The sequence below is a fragment of the Osmia bicornis genome, chromosome 2, assembly GCF_907164935.1.
Source record: "Osmia bicornis bicornis chromosome 2, iOsmBic2.1, whole genome shotgun sequence".
Lineage (NCBI taxonomy): Eukaryota > Metazoa > Arthropoda > Insecta > Hymenoptera > Megachilidae > Osmia > Osmia bicornis.
In genome coordinates, this window is record NC_060217.1 from 9,657,182 (window position 1) to 9,677,143 (window position 19,962).

General features: G+C 35.8%; 5 protein-coding genes across 10 annotated transcripts in view; 2 read left to right on the plus strand and 3 right to left on the minus strand.

The window, feature by feature from the left end:
- The first annotated feature begins 3,100 nt into the window (after window positions 1-3,100).
- On the plus strand, window positions 3,101-5,327 carry LOC114874853 (transmembrane protein 126A). The gene is made up of 4 exons (XM_029184532.2): window positions 3,101-4,399; window positions 4,503-4,674; window positions 4,767-4,895; window positions 4,976-5,327. The coding sequence occupies exons 1-4, from the start codon at window positions 4,269-4,271 to the stop codon at window positions 5,201-5,203; spliced, it is 660 nt and encodes a 219-aa protein (XP_029040365.2). The 5' UTR covers window positions 3,101-4,268; the 3' UTR covers window positions 5,204-5,327.
- A 459-nt stretch (window positions 5,328-5,786) lies between these two features.
- LOC114874854 (AMMECR1-like protein) lies at window positions 5,787-8,059 on the minus strand. 3 transcript variants are annotated; one of them, XM_029184534.2, is made up of 4 exons: window positions 7,749-8,059; window positions 7,047-7,157; window positions 6,772-6,977; window positions 5,787-6,626 (listed from the first exon to the last, which is right to left on the minus strand). In XM_029184534.2, the coding sequence occupies exons 1-4, from the start codon at window positions 7,958-7,960 to the stop codon at window positions 6,460-6,462; spliced, it is 696 nt and encodes a 231-aa protein (XP_029040367.2). In that variant the 5' UTR covers window positions 7,961-8,059; the 3' UTR covers window positions 5,787-6,459. The 3 variants fall into 3 exon arrangements, with proteins under 3 accessions (XP_029040367.2, XP_046146048.1, XP_046146049.1); XM_046290092.1 differs by lacking the exon at window positions 7,749-8,059 and adding an exon at window positions 7,574-7,742; XM_046290093.1 differs by lacking the exon at window positions 7,047-7,157.
- A 673-nt stretch (window positions 8,060-8,732) lies between these two features.
- Window positions 8,733-12,228, minus strand: LOC123989288 (AMME syndrome candidate gene 1 protein homolog). Its single transcript, XM_046290094.1, has 4 exons — window positions 11,920-12,228; window positions 11,382-11,492; window positions 11,102-11,307; window positions 8,733-11,028 (listed from the first exon to the last, which is right to left on the minus strand). Exons 1-4 carry the CDS (start codon window positions 12,126-12,128, stop codon window positions 10,862-10,864), a joined length of 693 nt encoding a protein of 230 aa, XP_046146050.1. The 5' UTR covers window positions 12,129-12,228; the 3' UTR covers window positions 8,733-10,861.
- A 154-nt stretch (window positions 12,229-12,382) lies between these two features.
- Window positions 12,383-19,962, plus strand: part of LOC114874844 — a 111,348-nt gene continuing 103,768 nt past the window's right edge. Inside the window, exons 1-3 of one of the 4 annotated variants that reach the window (XM_029184514.2) lie at window positions 12,383-12,489; window positions 12,668-12,975; window positions 13,061-13,385. The gene's annotated coding sequence lies outside the window, so the exon portion shown is untranslated. Of the gene's footprint in view, window positions 12,490-12,569; window positions 13,386-19,962 lie in introns of those variants that run through there. The other 3 variants (XM_029184518.2, XM_029184516.2, XM_029184515.2) reach the window with 3 other exon arrangements.
- Window positions 16,208-19,868, minus strand: LOC114874847 (venom acid phosphatase Acph-1-like). Its single transcript, XM_029184526.2, has 8 exons — window positions 19,544-19,868; window positions 19,084-19,453; window positions 18,790-18,897; window positions 18,092-18,357; window positions 17,715-17,871; window positions 17,524-17,647; window positions 17,220-17,434; window positions 16,208-17,130 (listed from the first exon to the last, which is right to left on the minus strand). Exons 2-8 carry the CDS (start codon window positions 19,177-19,179, stop codon window positions 16,846-16,848), a joined length of 1,251 nt encoding a protein of 416 aa, XP_029040359.1. The 5' UTR covers window positions 19,180-19,453; window positions 19,544-19,868; the 3' UTR covers window positions 16,208-16,845.

Below are 19,962 nucleotides of genomic sequence, written 5' to 3' on the forward strand. Positions count from 1 at the left end.
GCTCCACTTCCCATTCATTGCTCTCATTATCAGCCACGCTGTCTCCCCTTTCGTCCTATATCACTTCTGTCTCGTATATATCACGGCTGTGTGCTCGAATACCAACTTCCTGCGAATTTACGTACCAAAACCAGACCCCTACACGAAAACGTACCACGGTACAACTACGGCATACGTATTTCGTAAATATTGAAATCAATACAAAACTAAAAATGCAATAACAGAACGTAAATTGTAAATTTTAATAAACTTATTTGTATCTAACCACAAGTGTGACTTCCTTCAAAGTTCTTTCTAGCAACAATCTCAGCAAAACGAAAGGTACCAGGAGTTAGGTTCCCTTGGCATGCGGTGTCCCATTAAAATCAACCCTTTTCGCGAATTCCCGGCAAAACGTTGCACCTTTAGGTGGGCGGCTTTGCGGCGGAGAAAGGTAAAAAGCGAGGGTGGGAATATAAAATGTACATACATCGGTATGCATAAAAGCTTAGCGAGTTAGCAGGGCAAACGAATCACCGACCCATAAATCATCCTTGACCTTATCCCTCTTCCTCTGCTTTGCTCCTTGTCTTTGGCTACGAAACGCCTGCACCGCAGAAATTGAAAACTATAGGCTTCGTTGGCAGGCCTCTTGCACGCTCGCTCGCTCCCGTATCGTCTTACGGGCCTGACGGTGGCAGAAAAGTTTTTCGCGGTCGTCTCGGGACGCTGAAAAGCCCTGCCTCTGAACCCGTGGCTCGTTCCTGCTCGCGAAACCGGCAACCAAACGCACCGATTTGTAAATAACTTCGAAACGAAGATAAAGAGGGGCGAATTTAATTGCGACCATTCAACGCGACTTCGCGACCGGAAGCTTTTCTAAGGTGAACCGTGTAATTAAGTGAGCAAGGAGGTTACACGAACAGAGGAAACGAGGTCGAGGAACGGTATGAATATTACTCGTACGAGTGATTATTTGATACCTGACAAGGAAAGGATCACCGGTGATTCACGTTACGAATTCAATTTAGGGGAATATTTGAAGAACGAGGAAGCGAATCGGGTTTGCATTTATCAATTCGATGCAAAGGCAAAGAAAGATAAAAGTCAACAGACTGGCACGGTAAAGTGGGAAATATTAAATGAAGCGGTCGAAGCATCGCGATAGGTCATTGCGAACAATACCACGTTTCGGTCGCTTGCCAAAAATTTTTGGAGCACACTACTTTGTCCCGCAAACGAGAGGAACTTCAATGCGGAATCGTACCTGCATTTCCATTCTTTCCTACTTCGCAGAGTGTTCCAAACATTATTCTTTTTCGTTCGTTTCACGAGTGTTTGTTCGTTCCCAAAAATGAAATGATCAAACGTAGATAAAGGTAGAAAGTATGATAAATTTGTTAATATAAATTCATCGTTCCGATGGAATTAACGATAATCATATAATTCCGAGTAGCTTTAGTAAGGTAAAAATGTTCATATGTAAGACGTGAAGCGGTTTTAAAACTCTTTCTATCGATCGACACGTATGCACGGGGGGATGCAGTGCTTGCTGGCACGTGCTACGAAAAAGTACTCATCTTCAGTATATTCCCACGAGAGGGCAACGAGCATTCAGGATTACGAAAAGTCCTCTTTCAACTATCAGATTCGTTTTCCATTCGTTTATGCAAGAACGGAGACGGTTCGCTATTTATAACGAGAACGGTGTATTCATTGAACGTTGCATTCTCATTACCCTACAATGCCAGGGTTATATTTAGCATATATACAATGTAACTGGAATAATAGCATACCATTCGCGTTACTAAGGCGTATGGAAATTTTCTGAATGGTACAGGTCGTAAGATTACTCGTCTAATCCACGCAACAAAACATGCTACTTTTGACTATAATGATCAATGTTTCATGATTAAATTCTTAATAGAGTTCCTACGTGTCTTACAACCAACGACCATTTCCGGTGTGACCGCTACAGTATTCGGAGCTACCCTGCTGTTTTCGTTTCTTAATTATTTAACCGAATTAAAATTCGTAGCAGGAAACGTGTTAAGAGTTGCCGTGAAACGCACGTGTTCCATAGAATTCACGGAATTTAGAGAGCATCTGGCTGAAAAGTTGAGCTGTTATCTGTGCTGGTTCGTTAAAAGAGGAATTAACGGCGGCTAATTTTCAAGCTAAAATAAACGCGTTACGGATGATCGTGAGCAAGGTGAGAAGGAAAAAGAGAGAAAATTTCAGGAGCAGAAGCGTCATACGAACGGCCGAGCCCATGGCCGTGAGTGGCTAGTCGCATAACCGCGGCAAAAGAGCCCCGCCAGAGCTGAAATTATTGCGTTTTCTTGGACCCAGTCCAAACACCAACAACTAAAAGCCCGTCTGATTATTGCAACACATTCTATACTGGCCTACATCGATATGACAATGATACGCGGAACCGTCAATCCTCTCCCTATACCCTCGACAACTTCCTCGTTCTTCGAATACATTCTTAAGTGTCCACGCGAAGGTAATGAACAAATATACGCTTGGAAATAGACGGGACGAAATCGAGTAAACCGCGTGATTGATCAGCTTTAATAATGACCTTCTATCACGGTACCAATGGTCGGTCGCGTTTGTAAAAGAACGCATCATGGGAGCTAGTTAAACTGCACACACGTGGTTGCAATTCCAACAAGTATCAGGATAATCCTGTCCGGGGTTACGTTGAAAGTAATCTTAAGTTAGCCGTAAACACGCGACCTCTCTCGATTAGCCGTATAATTCAAGGTCGTGCGTTGTGCGCAACTCGCGGTCGAACTAGAGAAACTAACAATAACAACGAGCTCACGAATCCCTTTTTGTGTTGCCACGTAACATCGACGAACAGAACGTGCACCCTGTACAGATTACGCGTTTTCCACCCGATACGTGGAAAAAAATGATCGTTTGTGTAAAAGTGAATAGGTTCGATGTCGAACGAGAAAGATTAAAGAGGCATGCAACTGACAGCCAGATGACAGCTGACCGAGTGACCCGTACGTAACCGCCCCTCCCACGCCTCGACGATTCGAGGATTTAACTCCCAGAATCGACGAGTTTCAGAGGGTTAGGCTTTTGTTTCGATATAGAATAAGAGAGCTTACCACCTTGCTTACGAACTGGCATTCTGCTTGATGTTCAATAAATCCTGGTACAGCTACGTCGAGACACAACGTTGTAACGAGCAAAGGGGTTGACACGACGGGAAAGAGAGAGAGAGCGTGAACACACGACACACACTAGTTCACGGAGAAGGGAGAAGAAACGGAAAAGAGTAGCACAAAAGCACGTAGTGTCACTCCACGATACTACACGAACGCGCACTATTTGTCATGCGAATCGGCGACCTGTTTCACGGCTGGCGTAGACAGACTCGTACACGACTCGACACGTCACTCGCGAAACCTCCCGGTGGCCCGTCGAAACGTGGTAAAACGAAACGGATATAAACACAGACCGCCACCACTCGGCCACGGGCAATATGGCGTCGCGCTTACTCTAGCAGCCGGAAAACTGACTAGCCGCGAGGAACGCCACCTCCGATTGGTCGATCGCACCATGCGTGACGTCAGATCTCCTTGTTACGCGCTCCCCTGTGAAACCAACCCCTTACGAACACACACGAATACACACGAGATATACCTATTCGACTTTTACGATGTATCGACAAAATTTTGAATGATGCTTCACAAGAACACTTCTATTAGAATCATGAAACGGAAAGAATATAACTTTTAGATCGATTTAAGAGACGCGTTACTTTATTATTGATGAAAATCATATTTGAATATCGACGGCATGTTTCAAATTAACTTTTGCGCACTTTCCTAAGCTCCCGTTATGTGTCGCGATCGGTCAAGATTTTTAGCAGTGCCATCTAATGGCAAGAATTAAAATATAGCTAGATATAGTGTTCAGGTCATCAGGTGTAGTGTTAAAAAATGTGGAATTATTATTTAAAATATTTATAACTGGAATAAAAGAGAAAACTATTTATAATACCTTTAATATTAACGATCGAAGAGATAAAAGTTTGTACAAGAAGCACTGAAGTACTGTAAAATTTTTGTATTGCGTTCTATTTCTTGTTTTAAATAAAAAATTTTACCTTTGGATAAAATTTGCATACATAGATTGTTCAAATGATTGTAAATTAAGTACATATAATATTATAGTTATAGCTTTTAATATTCTATTAGTATAACAAATCCCATACGTATATACGTGTAGTTTTGATTCTAAAATAAGATTTAGAAAATTTTACAATGGCACTCGTGCCTGGAAGGAAAGATACTTTTATAGATCAAAATGTAAAAGATGGTTTAAATTTATCGCAAATAGAAGCTATCGATGTTCAAAAGAAATTAATTAATGAATGGGAACCTAAAAGTGAAGTGTATGTAACCTCTTTTAGTGTTATATCGATATCGTACATTCAAATGAATGTAATAAACAAACAATTTTACACTGATAGTATTAACATGAATTTTTTTTTTAAGAATGGCATTACAATATGGAAGTTTCATTATAGGAACAACAAGTTCTATGTCTGCACTAATGATTAACAGTATATTTAGACGTAAATTGAAACTTCGTTCTGCTGGACAATTTATAACATCATTCGGTTTAATGGTAGCATCAGGAGGAATGTCATTAATAGGGCACGAATTAGTATGTTAATTTGGAAATTTTACTTTTTTATAATAAAAACTAATATTATAACAACATTATATACAAAATAATTTTACAATTACTGTTTTTAGTTCATTACAAATGACATATTATTATACAAAAACCAATGTCCAGTATGTTATGAAATGAAAGCAAGTTTATTCTTGAATGGCACTGGAATATTGTATCCTTTATTGTTATCACCATCCCTAAATCTTGCGGTAAGACTATTTTATTTGTTAATATGTACTTTTATTAACTAAAGCTTTAATTATTAGCATTTCTTTTTATCCTAACATAGATTGCAGGAAGTGTGGGATTAAGAACTCCACACATATTTGAAATAAAACAGGTTGTTGGATTTTGGTGGAATGTTGTCAAACCTGCAATTAACCATATCTCACTTGCATTTTGTATAAATTCAGTTATTGCTAGTTTAGTTGTTTATAAACAATATGGACAAATGAACAACATAGCAAACATTTTAAAACGAATTGAAGATAAACAAAGTGAAAACAGTTTAACATAAAGGTACATTTAAACATCTTAATGTAGTACATTTTATGTATATACATTTATATATGTAGTCTAATACACATTTGTACATGTATTGGTATATAAGGAAAATAAATGCTCTTACATAAAAAATGTAATTTCCATATAATGTATATTGTTATGTACATTATAAGTGCTTAATTAAACATTACGCATTGGAGATATAAGTACTAAAAAATCTGTTCAAGTTTTTTACAAATAAAAATATAACAAAAAAATATTTACATAAAAAATCATATTATTAAATATAATCTCATTTAATATATAACACTTTTTATTAATAATTTTTGTTATTAACATAAATAACTGAATTAGTATTGTTTATAGTTACTGTATTAATCTAGAAAAAAAATAAATAAAAAAATAATAGCTAATAATATCGACTAATCAGTGATAATAAAACGTAGATTTTTGTCTAAATACATTATTACAAATAAAACACCAGTTATATTTGTAAATAATTTTGAGCAGAAAATGTAAATAGAAACATTAACATCACAGTTAAAGTCAATGTAATAAGTACAACATATAATTTCTCTAATGTTAACGAAAAGAAAAAAGTTAAACAATAAAAATTTATTGAAAGAAAGATAAATAAACAATATTAATTTGTAAATAAAGATATTTAGTACAATTATATTCATAAAGAACTCGAAATCGTTCGAAAATTTCTGAGAATGTTTAAACTGAAACAGAATATAATTTTAGTTGTGTTTAACATTTCAGTTGAAAGTAATAATTCTGAAAAAATAGCGCCACTGTGCCCTAGGGTTTAATATCTTTATTAACAAACATATTTCATTATAAAGGAGATAAAGATGAAACACAGAAAATATAATAGGCACCACTACAAATGGTAAGAAATTGTGTTGTACTATTGCTAATGTTATTTTTCTTTTTGCATAGTATAATCTAAGGTTTTGTAGAGGAAGACACTTTTTATAATGATAATATATTAACAAAAAGAAAAATTCTACAAAATTCCCTGAAAATATAGGACAGTTTTGTATACATAATATGGCCTGAAAACTAATATATGTAATATATGCTTGTATAAATGAAAAGTGATTAGGTTTTATCATAATGAATGATCGCTGACTGGCCATTATATTATGATATTGATTATTAACATATTGCAAACAATAATTAAATGTATATGTATTTTGACAACAAATGTTGCCAGATATTTGGCAAAGGGGGGGGCCCTTGAATAGGACCCCTAGGCAGTTGCTAGCATCTTCGACTATACCAACGTGTCATATAGTCCTGATAACTTACAGTCACTTTCTCACTCTGGTACCTAGTTAGCTTCAGACTACGCCTAATATCCGGTGTGACTAATCCCTTGTAGCCACCTTTATGTAGTAGGGAGTCTATTGTTTGAATCTGGTTCCATCCTAAACATAATAAATTCTATCTTCACAAAGTATTTGTAACTGTCATTAAGATTATAAGTATTTTAATATTAAAGAACAATGTTCAATAATATATTGATTCTTAAATCCAAGCAATAGTATACGCTTCTGAAACTGAAATACAAACCTTGTTCTATTGCTACATCTGGTAAATATGTAGCAGTTCGTTTATTCCCCTTTTCATTATGAAATTCTATGCGAATTCCATGGACTCCTACCACCCAATCTAAGTAATCTGTTCCATCTTCAAAGTGCCGAAGTATAGAAACACTAACATGTAAACGTGGAAGTTCTTCCAATGTTATTGGATTAAATCTTGAATCCTTGAAAGCACTGTGAGAAACAATACATTTAAAACTACCCAAAAGATGCTATAATTTTCAATACTTATGTATTGAATACCTAGTGGTAGCATATTCTCGTAATCCTGCATGTAAATGCATTGCATTAAATGTACCAATGCAGCCTCGTAATCTCATATCTTTGCCAATAGTCCATGTTACAAATAATGGGCTTCAAAGTTGAATATAAATATTACATTAGCATATAATTAATACAACAGTAATTTCATTATATATCACAAAAAATCATTGAAAAATTTCAACTTTTCAATTACTTTAAGGTAACAAATTACTAAACATCAAAAAATATCAAAATAAATGAATGCATACATTATACTACTCTTTTTTGCAATTACAAATATAACAGAGTATAATTAAATAAAACTATATATATATATGTGTGTGTGTGTTTTTGGCTAGGAAACTATTGTTTTTATTTAGTATCCTGACACACAGCTAAACATACATATATATAAAAATATTTGAAATAGTATAATTGATCTAAAAAGTCCAAGGTTTGTATGGGATATTGCAAAGAAAAATTATTATAATTATTTTAAACAATAAATATGAAATGTAAACATATACTTCTGATAAAATACGCTGCAAAAATATGTAAGAACCGCAAAATATATTGAAATTTCTGTTTCAAACACTGCGTTATAATAATTTATGGAAGCCAAGAATTGAATCATTCAAAGGTTACAAGAATAGAGTATAGAACATAATGGAATATAGAGTGATACCAATGAAATATACTCACAATGCTTCGTTGCTGAAGTTGGGTGGTTTTGGTGGATCAAGTTGGTGCAATTGGCAGTAAAGGACATCGAAACAATAAAAGCCCATCTCAGGTTGAACTATTATAGAGTTCCGCATATGAATACCATTTTGTAAACTTACGATATTATTACGCGGAACACTTGAGGAATCATTCAACTTTTGCTTCTTCGTTCCACAACACCCAGCTGCCATATCTTCTTACTTAACTCTTTCAACTACCATGGACACGATCGTTTTCCGAATCATACATCTCGCTCATCCGTTGCTACTGGATGCTAAGTTATGCACGCGTTCCGCTAGGGGTCTCACCGTTAGCGGAAAATTGGCGAGCATATTTGTAGTGCGGGACGTTATGTTTAAGAAAATATTCATTTTTTCTTTCGAAAAGTAAGCGTTTTTTGTATTTTATTGGTGTGAATAGAATATTGTACAACCACTATGCTGTATGTAATTCAAATAATAACATCACAGTTCGCTTAAAGATAAAATTGTAACATTTGCGCTTTTTTAGATTCCGCTATGCTACTCCTGAAGTTATCACGGAAGCCGAAGAACCCTAGATGGTGCTGGCGATGCTATTTTTGAAACGTAAAATGGTATAAAATCTGATGTTTCATTCTTATTCAGTATTATATTCTATTCAATTACATATGTATGCACAGTATCGAGCAAGATAGGCTTTCACGAATTCCTCCGTTTCCGGGTTCTTGACCTTCGTCATAGGCCTTCCCTTCCCCAAGTTCCGGTGTTCCTGGCCTTTGCCATAGACCACCCCTTCCTCGGATTTCGAGTTACGTAAGTATAAACGTATACGCGGGGAAAGCTTTAAAGCTTTTACGCTTTTACATTTCATAGCAATTCATTTATTACTTTTGGTAGTTTTAATATCAAACTTATTTACATTCCATACACATTGTCACAAATTAAGCACGCGTTTCATTACTTTAATAACAAATACTCTAGATTTTACTACATAACTGGCAGTTTATTGGACGTTATAAGATATTCGGTACATAATTAAGTGTCAGAAACAAAACAGATGAAACATTCTACTAGCAACAAATATTAATTATAAATTAATCAAATTTTCAATGTTTTTGTATTTTTTTTTTTTTTTTTTAATAAAGTCTCTTTGTAGCAACAAAAACAGTAATTCATGAATTGGCAGTGCACAAAGTAATTAAATAAAAATGAAATGATAAAATTGCAAAAGTTTAAACTGCCTTAATATATTATATTATGCCTTGTTTCAATGAAAATAGAGCAATTAGATAAGCATTTTATACAAAGCATTAGCAATTCTATTCGTATTTTCTGAGTCACAGAATTAAAATCACAATGAGATCGTCACATTTTTACTTACAGCTATATTAAAAACTATTATGAATGCATTTTAATAGTCATAATGCAGTCCATTGCTTATTTACAGTAGAGGTCCCATTCTATAAAATCTCCATCGCATTGATACATAGGTATTAAAGAGTATTATCTACATTTTAAAAATTGAAACCTTATTATATCATAAAACAGTAGAAGTATTGAAATTTGAACCGATGTTAATTTAACTTGTTTACTTACATAGTTAATTTATACATCGATATCTTTAACTGACAGAAAGAATCCTTTGCTGTAATAAAACTCTGGACTATAATATAACCATAGTTATTAAATTTCAATGTAGCAATGGTATTAAAAAAATGAAATATAATATAAAAATAATCATTCACCTATCAAATTTTAAACTATATTATAAATTTCCTATTTTGATAGATTTCAATGTTTCAATATCACACAAATAATCATTTAAAGGTAATATAACAAAAATCATTTATTTATACCATTAGTACAAAGAAATTTTAATTAGTGAATTTAATGCATGTTTGTGTGTGTATGTCTTACAAATGAATGATCATATAAAAATCAGTAATCTTAAAGTTTTTAAGTAACTTCCATTAAAATATATGTTCTATTAATTATTTAATTCGTATTAATGACAATTCAAATGAAAATTTTTTTATCATTTATGGCAAATATATGTAATAACACAAAAATTATGCTGCAAACAACTGTATGCTATGTAAGAATTAACAGATCAGTGGAAATGCTAGCAATAGAAACTCTATATTCTTTTATCCTTCATTTATGTACATACACAGATCTAAAAATGACATTCTATGTTTGTTTTTCACGATATATGAATGATAGAAACGTATTTTCACATGAATTTGTACATTAAATCTTGTGAAGCAGGCAGTGAATTGCAGGCAGCATCACTGTGCTATGTAGTTGTTTATGTCATACGTATACTGCAGACATAAATATACATGGACATATGACGAGTATGATGGCAGGGTTAATTTAATTTCATTTACATCCTATTTATGGACTGAATTATGTTGTTTCACTTATGAACGTATTAAAGCATGAGAGAATGAATAATTGTATTATAGTACAGGATTTCGAATTTGAATAGATGATGTGTAACTTTGTTAATAATTATAAATATTAAGTTCAAAGTTAATGTACTTTTCATACATGCTTTATAATTATTTATATAATTATTAACGATCAACAAGGAAACAAAACAGTGCCATCATACATCAAATTCTATCGTTCTCAAGAAGAACTTTGCGGTATCATAAAGGGAAAACTATGTATGCAAAAACATACAAAGTATAGTAGGCACCATTTCAAACAGTGAAAAATTGTAAACAATAGCCGTCTCCAATGTCATTTTCGTTTACGAATTGAATGATCGGCCGATTCTTGCGACGGAAAACGATGAACCCGAGGGGGAGGATAAAGGTGTGGATGAGGAGGAGGATAAGGTGAACCCGTCTGATCCCACCAAAATGATGAATAATCCCATATAGGTACCATAACAGGGGAAATAGGAGGTACTGGAAGAGGATGTATAAATGCAGGATGGTTACGTTGTGTCATTACTACTCCGTGTTCTTGACTGGCCATATAAGAACTGTATTGAGAACTATTATATAGTAAATGAGAAGTATGAGAGGTGTTAGGACTATAGTGAACTGCAATAGAATTCTGTGATAATTGGGGTCCTTGGCTAGGGCCCCAAGCCAGCTGCTAGCACCTCCGGCTATGCCAATGTGTCATATAGTCCTGATAGCTTACAGTAATTTTCTCACTCTGGTATCGTGTTAATTTTACACTACGTCTAATGTCTGGGGTAACATGTCCTTTGTAACCCCCTTTATGCAGCAATGAATCTATTGTTTGTATCTGGTCCCATCCTAGACACAACAGATTATAATTTATAAATTATTGTCTAGATTATTACTTAGCATAACAAGATACTATACAAACCTTGTTCTGTTGCAACATCAGGTAAATAGGTAGCAGTTCTTTTATTGCCCTTTTCATTATGAAACTCTATACGAATTCCATGAACACCTACTTCCCAATCTAAATAATCAACACCATCCTCAAAGTGTCTCAAAATGGAGACACTTACATGCAAGCGTGGAAGTTCTTCTCGTGTTATAGGATTAAAACGTGAATCTTTGAATGCACTTTGAAAAGTATCTTATGTCTTTAAATATATAAAGCACTTACACTATTTAACAAAAAGTATAAACAATTTTACCTTGTTGTAGCATATTCCCTAAGACCAGCGTGTAATTGCATTGCATTAAATGTACCAATGCAACCTCTCAACCTCATGTCCTTCCCAATGGTCCACGTTACAAATAATGGACTGCAAAATGGAATTAAACAATTAATAGGTAAGCTTGTGTTTCAACAATTTGGTATTCAGTGAATGATTTTTTTATAAGGATCATTATAATATTCTTTATATAACACATAATATATATGAAATTATTAATATTTTTATTATATCTATGATAGATACGTACATATAATAAACAATAAATAATTCAAATTTGTCTTTGTTTCATTACAAAATTTGACTGGACGGTTCAACATTGAAACAAAGAAACTTAAAGAGGGTAAAGGCAGGCGAGAATAACATTGGACAGAAAAGAGGGAGAGAAAGAGCAGCTGATGGCGCAGCCATGTAAGAGAAGGATGACGCTATATGCAAGAAAAAGATAGTAATCTGAAAAAAAGGTGCAAAAAGATATTAAAAATGTAACACAATGTCGTCAACTATTATTACTTACAATGCTTCGTTACTGAAGTTAGGTGATTTTGGAGGGTCAAGTTGATGTAACTGACAATAGAGGACATCGAAGCAAAAGAATCCCATTTCGGGCTTCACAATCACACCGTTTCTTAAATGCGTGCCATTTTGCAGCACCGATCCGTTGCAAGGAACACTCGACGAATTGTTCAGCTTTTGCTTTTTCGTTCCACAACAACCTGCAGCCATGTTTCGTTAGTTGATTCCTTCGACGGACGCGGCTACTGCAAATACAATCGGTCCTCGACCCACACGTCTCCCATTCTTCTTTGTCGTCGCGGTCCTGATTGCGCGCGCGTTCCGTTAGATGTCCTCGTGCTCGTGAAAACAGCTGTTTCATTATCCGCCATTTTATTGGGAGCGCCGTGTCGAACAGTCGAACTTGAAAATTGGCGGTAGTGCTTACGGTTCCTCTTATTTTTAACAAATTTTGGAAAATTTACTATTTAAAAGTGAAACGAATCACCTAGAAAGTATACCATTACGACGTAGGAGTGTTTGAGAAGTTTGACAACATCATACGATAAAAGCATCATGTACAACTTCAAAGGTATAGCATTTTACGAAAATGGATCGTACAATTTGAAGATTTATGTAACATTCAGAATGTTTAGTTATGTTTAGTTATGCCTAGAATGATTACTTATGTCTTTATTTTGTACATAACAGCATTTGATGTACGGCTATTCCATAAGTTTAATAACGAATGCTGTTTACGTGTTTAATAGGTACTTAAACCTCTATATTGCTTCGTGTATTGAAATCGTATACGACAATACATATAACGAATACTTCGGACAGAGTGATTCAAGTGAACGTAATAAACAACAGCAAATACAATATTGCTCGAGGAAACTATGCCGAGGGCACCGACTTTTCTAACCCCTTACCTGGCACCTGCTCACGATGCACCGGAGAAGCCCGAGGCGTGACAGCAGATTCAACCTGGCAACGTGCACTTGCTTGTAGCTGTCCGGTACATTGCCAAGTGGCTGTATTTTTTCTGACAGCTGACATCGTGTACTCGTGCTTTATGGTATAACGGTTATAACATTTGTGCTAAACGCGTTAGTGAAATTACAAAGTATCTTGTTTTCACCTTTGGATATACATTTTTGTAGTAAACAAAGCGATCAGGCTACGACTTGGAAACCGGCTGCTGATTACATCCACGGCGTCAAGTGAAGCGATGCGTGCAAACAATAACATTCCCGTCAACTTGTTATTAAATCGTTGCTCCGAAGCATAAGGTGTCACGAAACAAGGGATTTGTTGTGGATTTCTAACCAGCCGAGTTTCGATCGAGGAAAGTGTCGAAGACAAATGAGCATGGAGCAGGAATTTTAAGTGATTTTTATCAAGATACACTCTCGCCTGACAAACGGAACGCGGTACGACGAAAGGATGAAGAAGGACCATTCAACGCTGCTGATGGAATTAATATAGGTGAGTGTTTTGTATTTACTTCGTACTCACGTGTGCATGCGACGCGTTACGTGATTCGAATCTCGATCACCACGGTTATTTCCAATCTCGTCTATTTGACGGATACACGCATGCAGAGTTTGCATTTATTGCATGCAATTTACACGGCGTGTTATATAAAATGTGTCATAATACGCCGAACGACTAAGTGTGAGTCACATTTACGCAATCTTACGTGGCGCTCTAGTCAGATTGTTTCAAACAGATAGAAAACCGCGAACGGATATTTGATAAATGAGAAATTCGAAAGTGCGAACTGTATTAGGCAATCGATGAAAACCGTGTTTCTTATCGCACTTGATTATCTTATTTATAATAGGTCATTTTCAATTTCCCACCTTACGCTATTAATATAGAAATAATCGATAATGGATAAGAGGTGGAAATAAGTTATAAACAGGTTTCAAATCGTACAGAAAATAATTTTTGCTCTATCCTGCATGGTTTATCATCAGTCACCATATTTTCAAGCTGTTGATGAACCAAGTGAAACGTTTTAAAGCGAATGATAAATTTACACGTTGCTCATCGCGTGTTTCTTAATTTGTATAAATTTTTCACTCATCTGTTCTTAGACGTTTTCTCATAGCGAATTATGCTATGCTTCGTGATACTTATCGCTCTGTAACAGGCATCACTGACATCGCCATCGCACGTTCTATATTTTTCTCCGTAAATTATCCACGCTTCCGTGGCGTCAACGTGTAACTTAAGAAACATCAACTTAATTACGATAATCAGAGTACGATGTTCGATTTGATGATCTAGAATCACGCAAGTGCATAATATTTATTACCGATCGGTTGATATGTTAATGAGAACCGGTTGATAACGGGGTTGCGTTTATGAAAGTTTATCATCGTGTTTCGAGAAGCAATTCATTTCAGCAATCTTTCTGACGTCGTGCAAAATTTAGAGCTAGATTAACACTGGCCAGGTATTTCATTCGGACACACGAAATGCATTTACCATGGTTTAACGTAGTTTCGGTTGATGTTGATACTGCACTTATATGCGTACCACAGACGCGGTTTCACCATTTAGACTATCAAACAAAAGTTACGCCAGCAAGGTATTCGCAAACCGACCGAAACTATACGAACTAGTTTTTGACGAGGAAAAAAAATGTCAAAACTATTGCATGTTTATTTTAAAATATATACACTGCCATCCATAAGTCACCGGAATCTCTTTGAAACAGAATACTCTTTTTAAAATTGGAGCAAATGACTTGAGGAGAAATTGTAATTTTTTGAAACGACAAAAGCACATATTTTAGTAAATTAATTTGTATAGCTTCTCGAGAAACCTCAAGTAATTTGGTCCAATTTTAAAAAGAGTATTCTGTTTTAAACAGTTTCCGGTGACTTATCGACGACAGTGTACGTATCTTCTGTATCGGAGAAGCGAAAGGGTCGAAATGAAGCTTTAGCTACACTATTCACTGTGGATGAATAAGTGTGGAGGAAATCGAAGGTTACACGTGATGTAACCATCGGATAATTAGCTGTTCCACGTAAGAAAATCGCATTCTTGCGAGCGATTTGAATTTACAGAAGGTGCGAAGGTGTACGTGGTAAAGTTTGAACAATGCTTTTCCCGTGTCATTCTTTTCAACGATTGCGATAAGCTTGTATCCATCTCCTCCCGTGTCTCTGTACTATTTTTAACGCGATTGTAAACTCAGACAAGAAGCTGCAAAAAGTTGTTGCAGCTACGACACTTTTGCTTGATACGAATAATCGCGTAACAATGTCAAAAGCACTTTTATTTACAATCTTTTTGTCTACCTTGAGTCTCCTAATTAGTCAAGGTGTGGTTTTGCTTCGAACTCGCTCGGTTGACCCTGACCTTCTTCGCACGAAAAACAAGTACATCATAAAATCCAAAGGTATGCGATATACCGTTTGTTCGCGGCTCGAAGTACGAAAGAAAGTATCGCCGGAGAATTTTTTCAACAGAGATCACCTCTCAGTGGTATAATTTATACAAAGTTGGTACACCAAAATATGTCAGATAAGATTTTGGAAGGGAAAGGATTAAATAATGTTAGATTGGTTAGTGTACGGATTATACTTTGATGAAGTTGAGGAAAAATGAAAATGTATTTCGATGAGCAACACGGTGAAGGTATGCAAGGTCGGAATTCACGCGATGTGACTCGGGAATTTCTTCAGGGTACATAGCCGATGGTTGCTTATCTTCCTCCGTCTTTTAAATAGTCACATGCCTATTGGGAAATCCTCGCCTTGAGGAGCTACTACTTGCCTTGTCGCTGAATGAATTCCCATGCGTTTATCCCTTCCCCTTTCAAATACGTTTTAATGCAAAATTATATCCAGCGGTGAATGCTATTTTCATTGAATTGTTCATGGTTAAAATTTCTTATTAATTAATTATTTGCCTAAATAAAATTCGTAGAGTCATTCTGTTGACTCTGATATGGCAATTAACGCGTTAAAGAAACACGTTTTCTTATGATTCTCCGTGCTCACTGTTTTTCATCGAAACAGGATTAATCCGGAACGAGTTGGCGACGGTGATTGACAGCTTTGATAACATTATTAAATATCTCTTAGGATTTCCTGTAATTGTTTACAGGGAAGGAAACATATTAAAGATATTTGCGTTTATGCAAAGCGAATAGATATCTTTGAGCATTCTAATGATGTTCGATAGATAAACACGTTTTGCTCGAAATTACCGATTCGGATTAATAAATATTTCGTTACTACTGTCTGAGGGAGGTTGTTGAACTTTTAACCCGGATTAAAATAGCAGAATCAAACTGTCAATTTGCATTTATTGGAATATTGGCTTTACCGTGACTGTTTGATCGTATTTTTAGTTTGTATGTAGTTTCAGATTCAATTGAGTTCTATAAAAACTTATAAGAACTTATAGGAAATACCGACGTGCAAAAATAACAGAATCTGTAAATTTCAATAAAAAAAAAGAAAAAAAAAAGACGACAAGTACATTATGACTACGCTGTGTATGTTTATGCAAATATACACAAGTTATTCCATTTTTTATAGAATGCTATAAATGCATAAACATCCGTAGTCTAACAATAACTATAGCTACCATTTCTGACTAGAGATTACAATAATATCGCGATTCTAATACTTCCTCTAAATTACTAATCTAACGTTAAAATCTTACATCGCTAGTGTTGTACTTATTCTATCTATACATCCCTGAACGATGTTCAGTTTTATAAACTTTCACTCTTTCACTTTTCAAAACTGTTCACATGTAAAAGCATCTCGTTCAAAGTTTATAAATATTAACAATATTGAGAGTTTTGATTGCTTTCGTTGCTCGGTATGTTACAGTTAATAGTATTCAAGCGTTCGAGTGTAGACCGTGTCGAAAAGGAAAAAAATGTTCTTAACTTTGTAACCAGTTTTCTCGATGATCAACGATTGGTATCGATGATGCCGGACGCCAATAAAAAGGCGAGAAAAACAACTGACACTGAACTGTACCAACTCATTCCTACGTCTATGTTCGATGCCGAAGAATTCGCGTGTTCTATCTTTTCCGATTTGTTCAATTTCTCTCCGGGGTGGCAATGATACTCGTCGTCTTTTGGTATCACGTCTTTTACGATGCCGAGGAACTGGTCGAATGGGCATAATTCCGCGCAGCCAGGGATCGTTTGGATTATAAGTTGCTCAGAAACTCCGGTCCAGAGTAGAGCCTGGCGAAAAAGTTGAATTTTCAACATAATTTTTGAACATGTGCTTCGTACCTCGAATACGATGTTTCATTTATAAATTAAATATTTACTCGAACATAATAGGTTCCTTTCTTGTCTCGCAGAGTTTCCAGGATCACGGTAGCTCCATAGGCAGGTATTGCCGGTTCGTCCAGGTCCAAAGCTCTCACAACTGCGGCAACGTTCATTTCATGAGCTGAGAATAGAAACGCCTTCGTATCGTACGGTTCCAATTTTCCTTGCTGATACGTTTTGATGTCTTCTATCATCTTTCGTAGCAGCAAGCCTGAAGTAAACGTGACAAGGATCGTTAGCTGTAACATCAATCAAACCTACAGTATTTCTTATCAGTTCACGTGATTATCCTCCTTGTACCTCCATTCAAACGTTTCAACGTCCTTGTGTACGATCTGAGTTTGAAATCCAACGCTATTATTTCCTTCATCGGAGTAGGATAAACCGTCTCCGTCCATTTTGGAAGGCTCAGGTTTTGAGCAGCCTGCCATTAGATTGATCATTAGACCGATACAGATTAGATAGATATAGTTAGATAGAATCATTCGTACCTGCTCTTTCAACAAATTGTACATGTAAGTCACCGAGGACGTTGTGTTTATTGTTTTTCCACTGTGCTTTGACAAATAACTCATGACATTTTTGTATTTGCTCACTAATTCTTGCGTGTTCCTTTGTCGAAGGAATTTATCGTATTCTTCTTTGTATCTTTAATTATTACAGACGAATATAATTAATTTCAAGAACATCGAGTTAGAGCCTCTTACGAACAACCAGGTACTTGGCTACCTATTTCTATGTTTCCTTTAATAATATTTTCTATTCTTGTGAAGATATCAGAAAATCTTGAATATTGGAGCTTCAGTGGGTAGCAGAGTACCGGGTTGTCTGCGTAAGGGTTAATGAACGAACACACCGAAAGAATTACCTAGGGCAATGATGTGGAAATAAGAGATTATCAGCCTCATAGGGTACGAAGAACGAGGAGGTGGGAATCCAGGGTAGATGGGGATTCCAGGTTTGCTTCTGCGAGGGTGGGAATAATCCAGCCAGAACTAGTTGTAGGGACAGCTGAGTCCTTGGGATGTACGTTGATCGAGCATAGATCTTCTCCGGCCAATAATCCGGCCCGAAATATTGATCGTAACGTTCACGAAGCATTGTCCCGATCCTGTATTCGCGTAGCTTACCCTGCTGCATAATTGCATGAAACAATTACCATTTGTATTTGTCGATACATGCATCGTTCACAGAATAACAGAATACTTGATGGTCTTCCCCTTTCCGTGCATTAAGAAGCATTAGATTGTTGCATTTCAAATGATAGAATGTGAAACGTAAAATTTAGTAACATTAGAATATCACTTATGTTAATTTCACGTTTTTGTAGCTCCTGAGAATTTCCTGAATAAATGAGTCATTTCATTATTGACAGAAATCGTTAAGTTAAGAAACGTTATTTAATTATGTAGATATTGAAGAAGGAATTATGTAAGATTCAAATTTAAAAAATCAACTATATGCAAATTTCCAAAGGTTCCTCGAAATTTCAGCATTTATTAATAGAACCGCATCACGCGGGTGTACATCATTTTCCAAAGGCTTTAACGAAACTTTTCAACTTACGTTTGTTAAATCCCCGCTGCCCATTGGATAGTAGGAATAGTCCCGGTACGGATCGTTGGGATAATTCTGGTACTCCCGATGAGGCACTTTGTCACCGTGTCGAAATACCTTCAAAAAACACGTGCGATCATTAATTTCTGATACCACGAGTATCGTCGATAATGACTCGACAACATCACAAATAATTTTAGGCGACATCGTTCACTTTCACCGCTTTCATATTTATAAAAATGAAAGTTGCTTCTGCTTGACGAACGAAAATCGTCGTTCTTAAGAAGAAACGTTGAAATTTACCACGTGTAACAATTGTAACTCCAAATCACAATTGACCATGGCGACGGTGATGATGAGCATGGTGATAATCACCACGCGATGATCGAACAATGACATTTTTCTTCGTTTTTCGACACTGATCCGGTGACGATGCAAAGCACGACACGGTGTACGTCCAGAATGTACAATTTCTTCGCACGATCTACGAAGATCCTTATATTCCTGACGGTGCTTAACTGATACAACTCGTTGAGTGGGGGTGGATAAGGAACACAGGCGAACAGGTTTGCAGTTCTCTCGATTTTTATCGCCGCTTCCCCGTTTTTGCTCGTTACGTTGATCCTTTTCCTGCTGCCAAGTGGCGATCGTAGTGTTACTCGAAGGCCGCGTACTGAAAGAATGGGTTATCCCCGGTTTCGGTGGCTCAGGTTCAACATCATATCCCCGTGAAAGCCGTGTTTCATCGTTAAACAAAGATTACCGTGGATCGCCTTGAAAATGCCCTGTTATGTTGCTCGTTTAGCTCGCCACACTCGAATCTCATATGGGACCATGATCGTCCATTGCTTAATTTAGCCTCTCTTCAAAATGAAATGAAAGTGGAGAAAGTTGGTGCAAAGTATGTTTGTATTTCAATCATTTATTGGACATCAGGTAAACATCTATACAACGGTATTTGTGTTATTTTAAGAGATATATAAATTTGCTTAGATCACGATACTCTATCTAATGTAATAAAAATGATAGAGAACAGATTTTTTTTTTCTGTCATGACTCAACGTAGTTGATTAGAGTATACGCAATCACCTTAATTGATGGTCCAATTAAGAAATTTGCATTGACGTGTAATCTATCGTGTTGACATAATAATGAGCTTCATATATGGATACAGGAAATCGT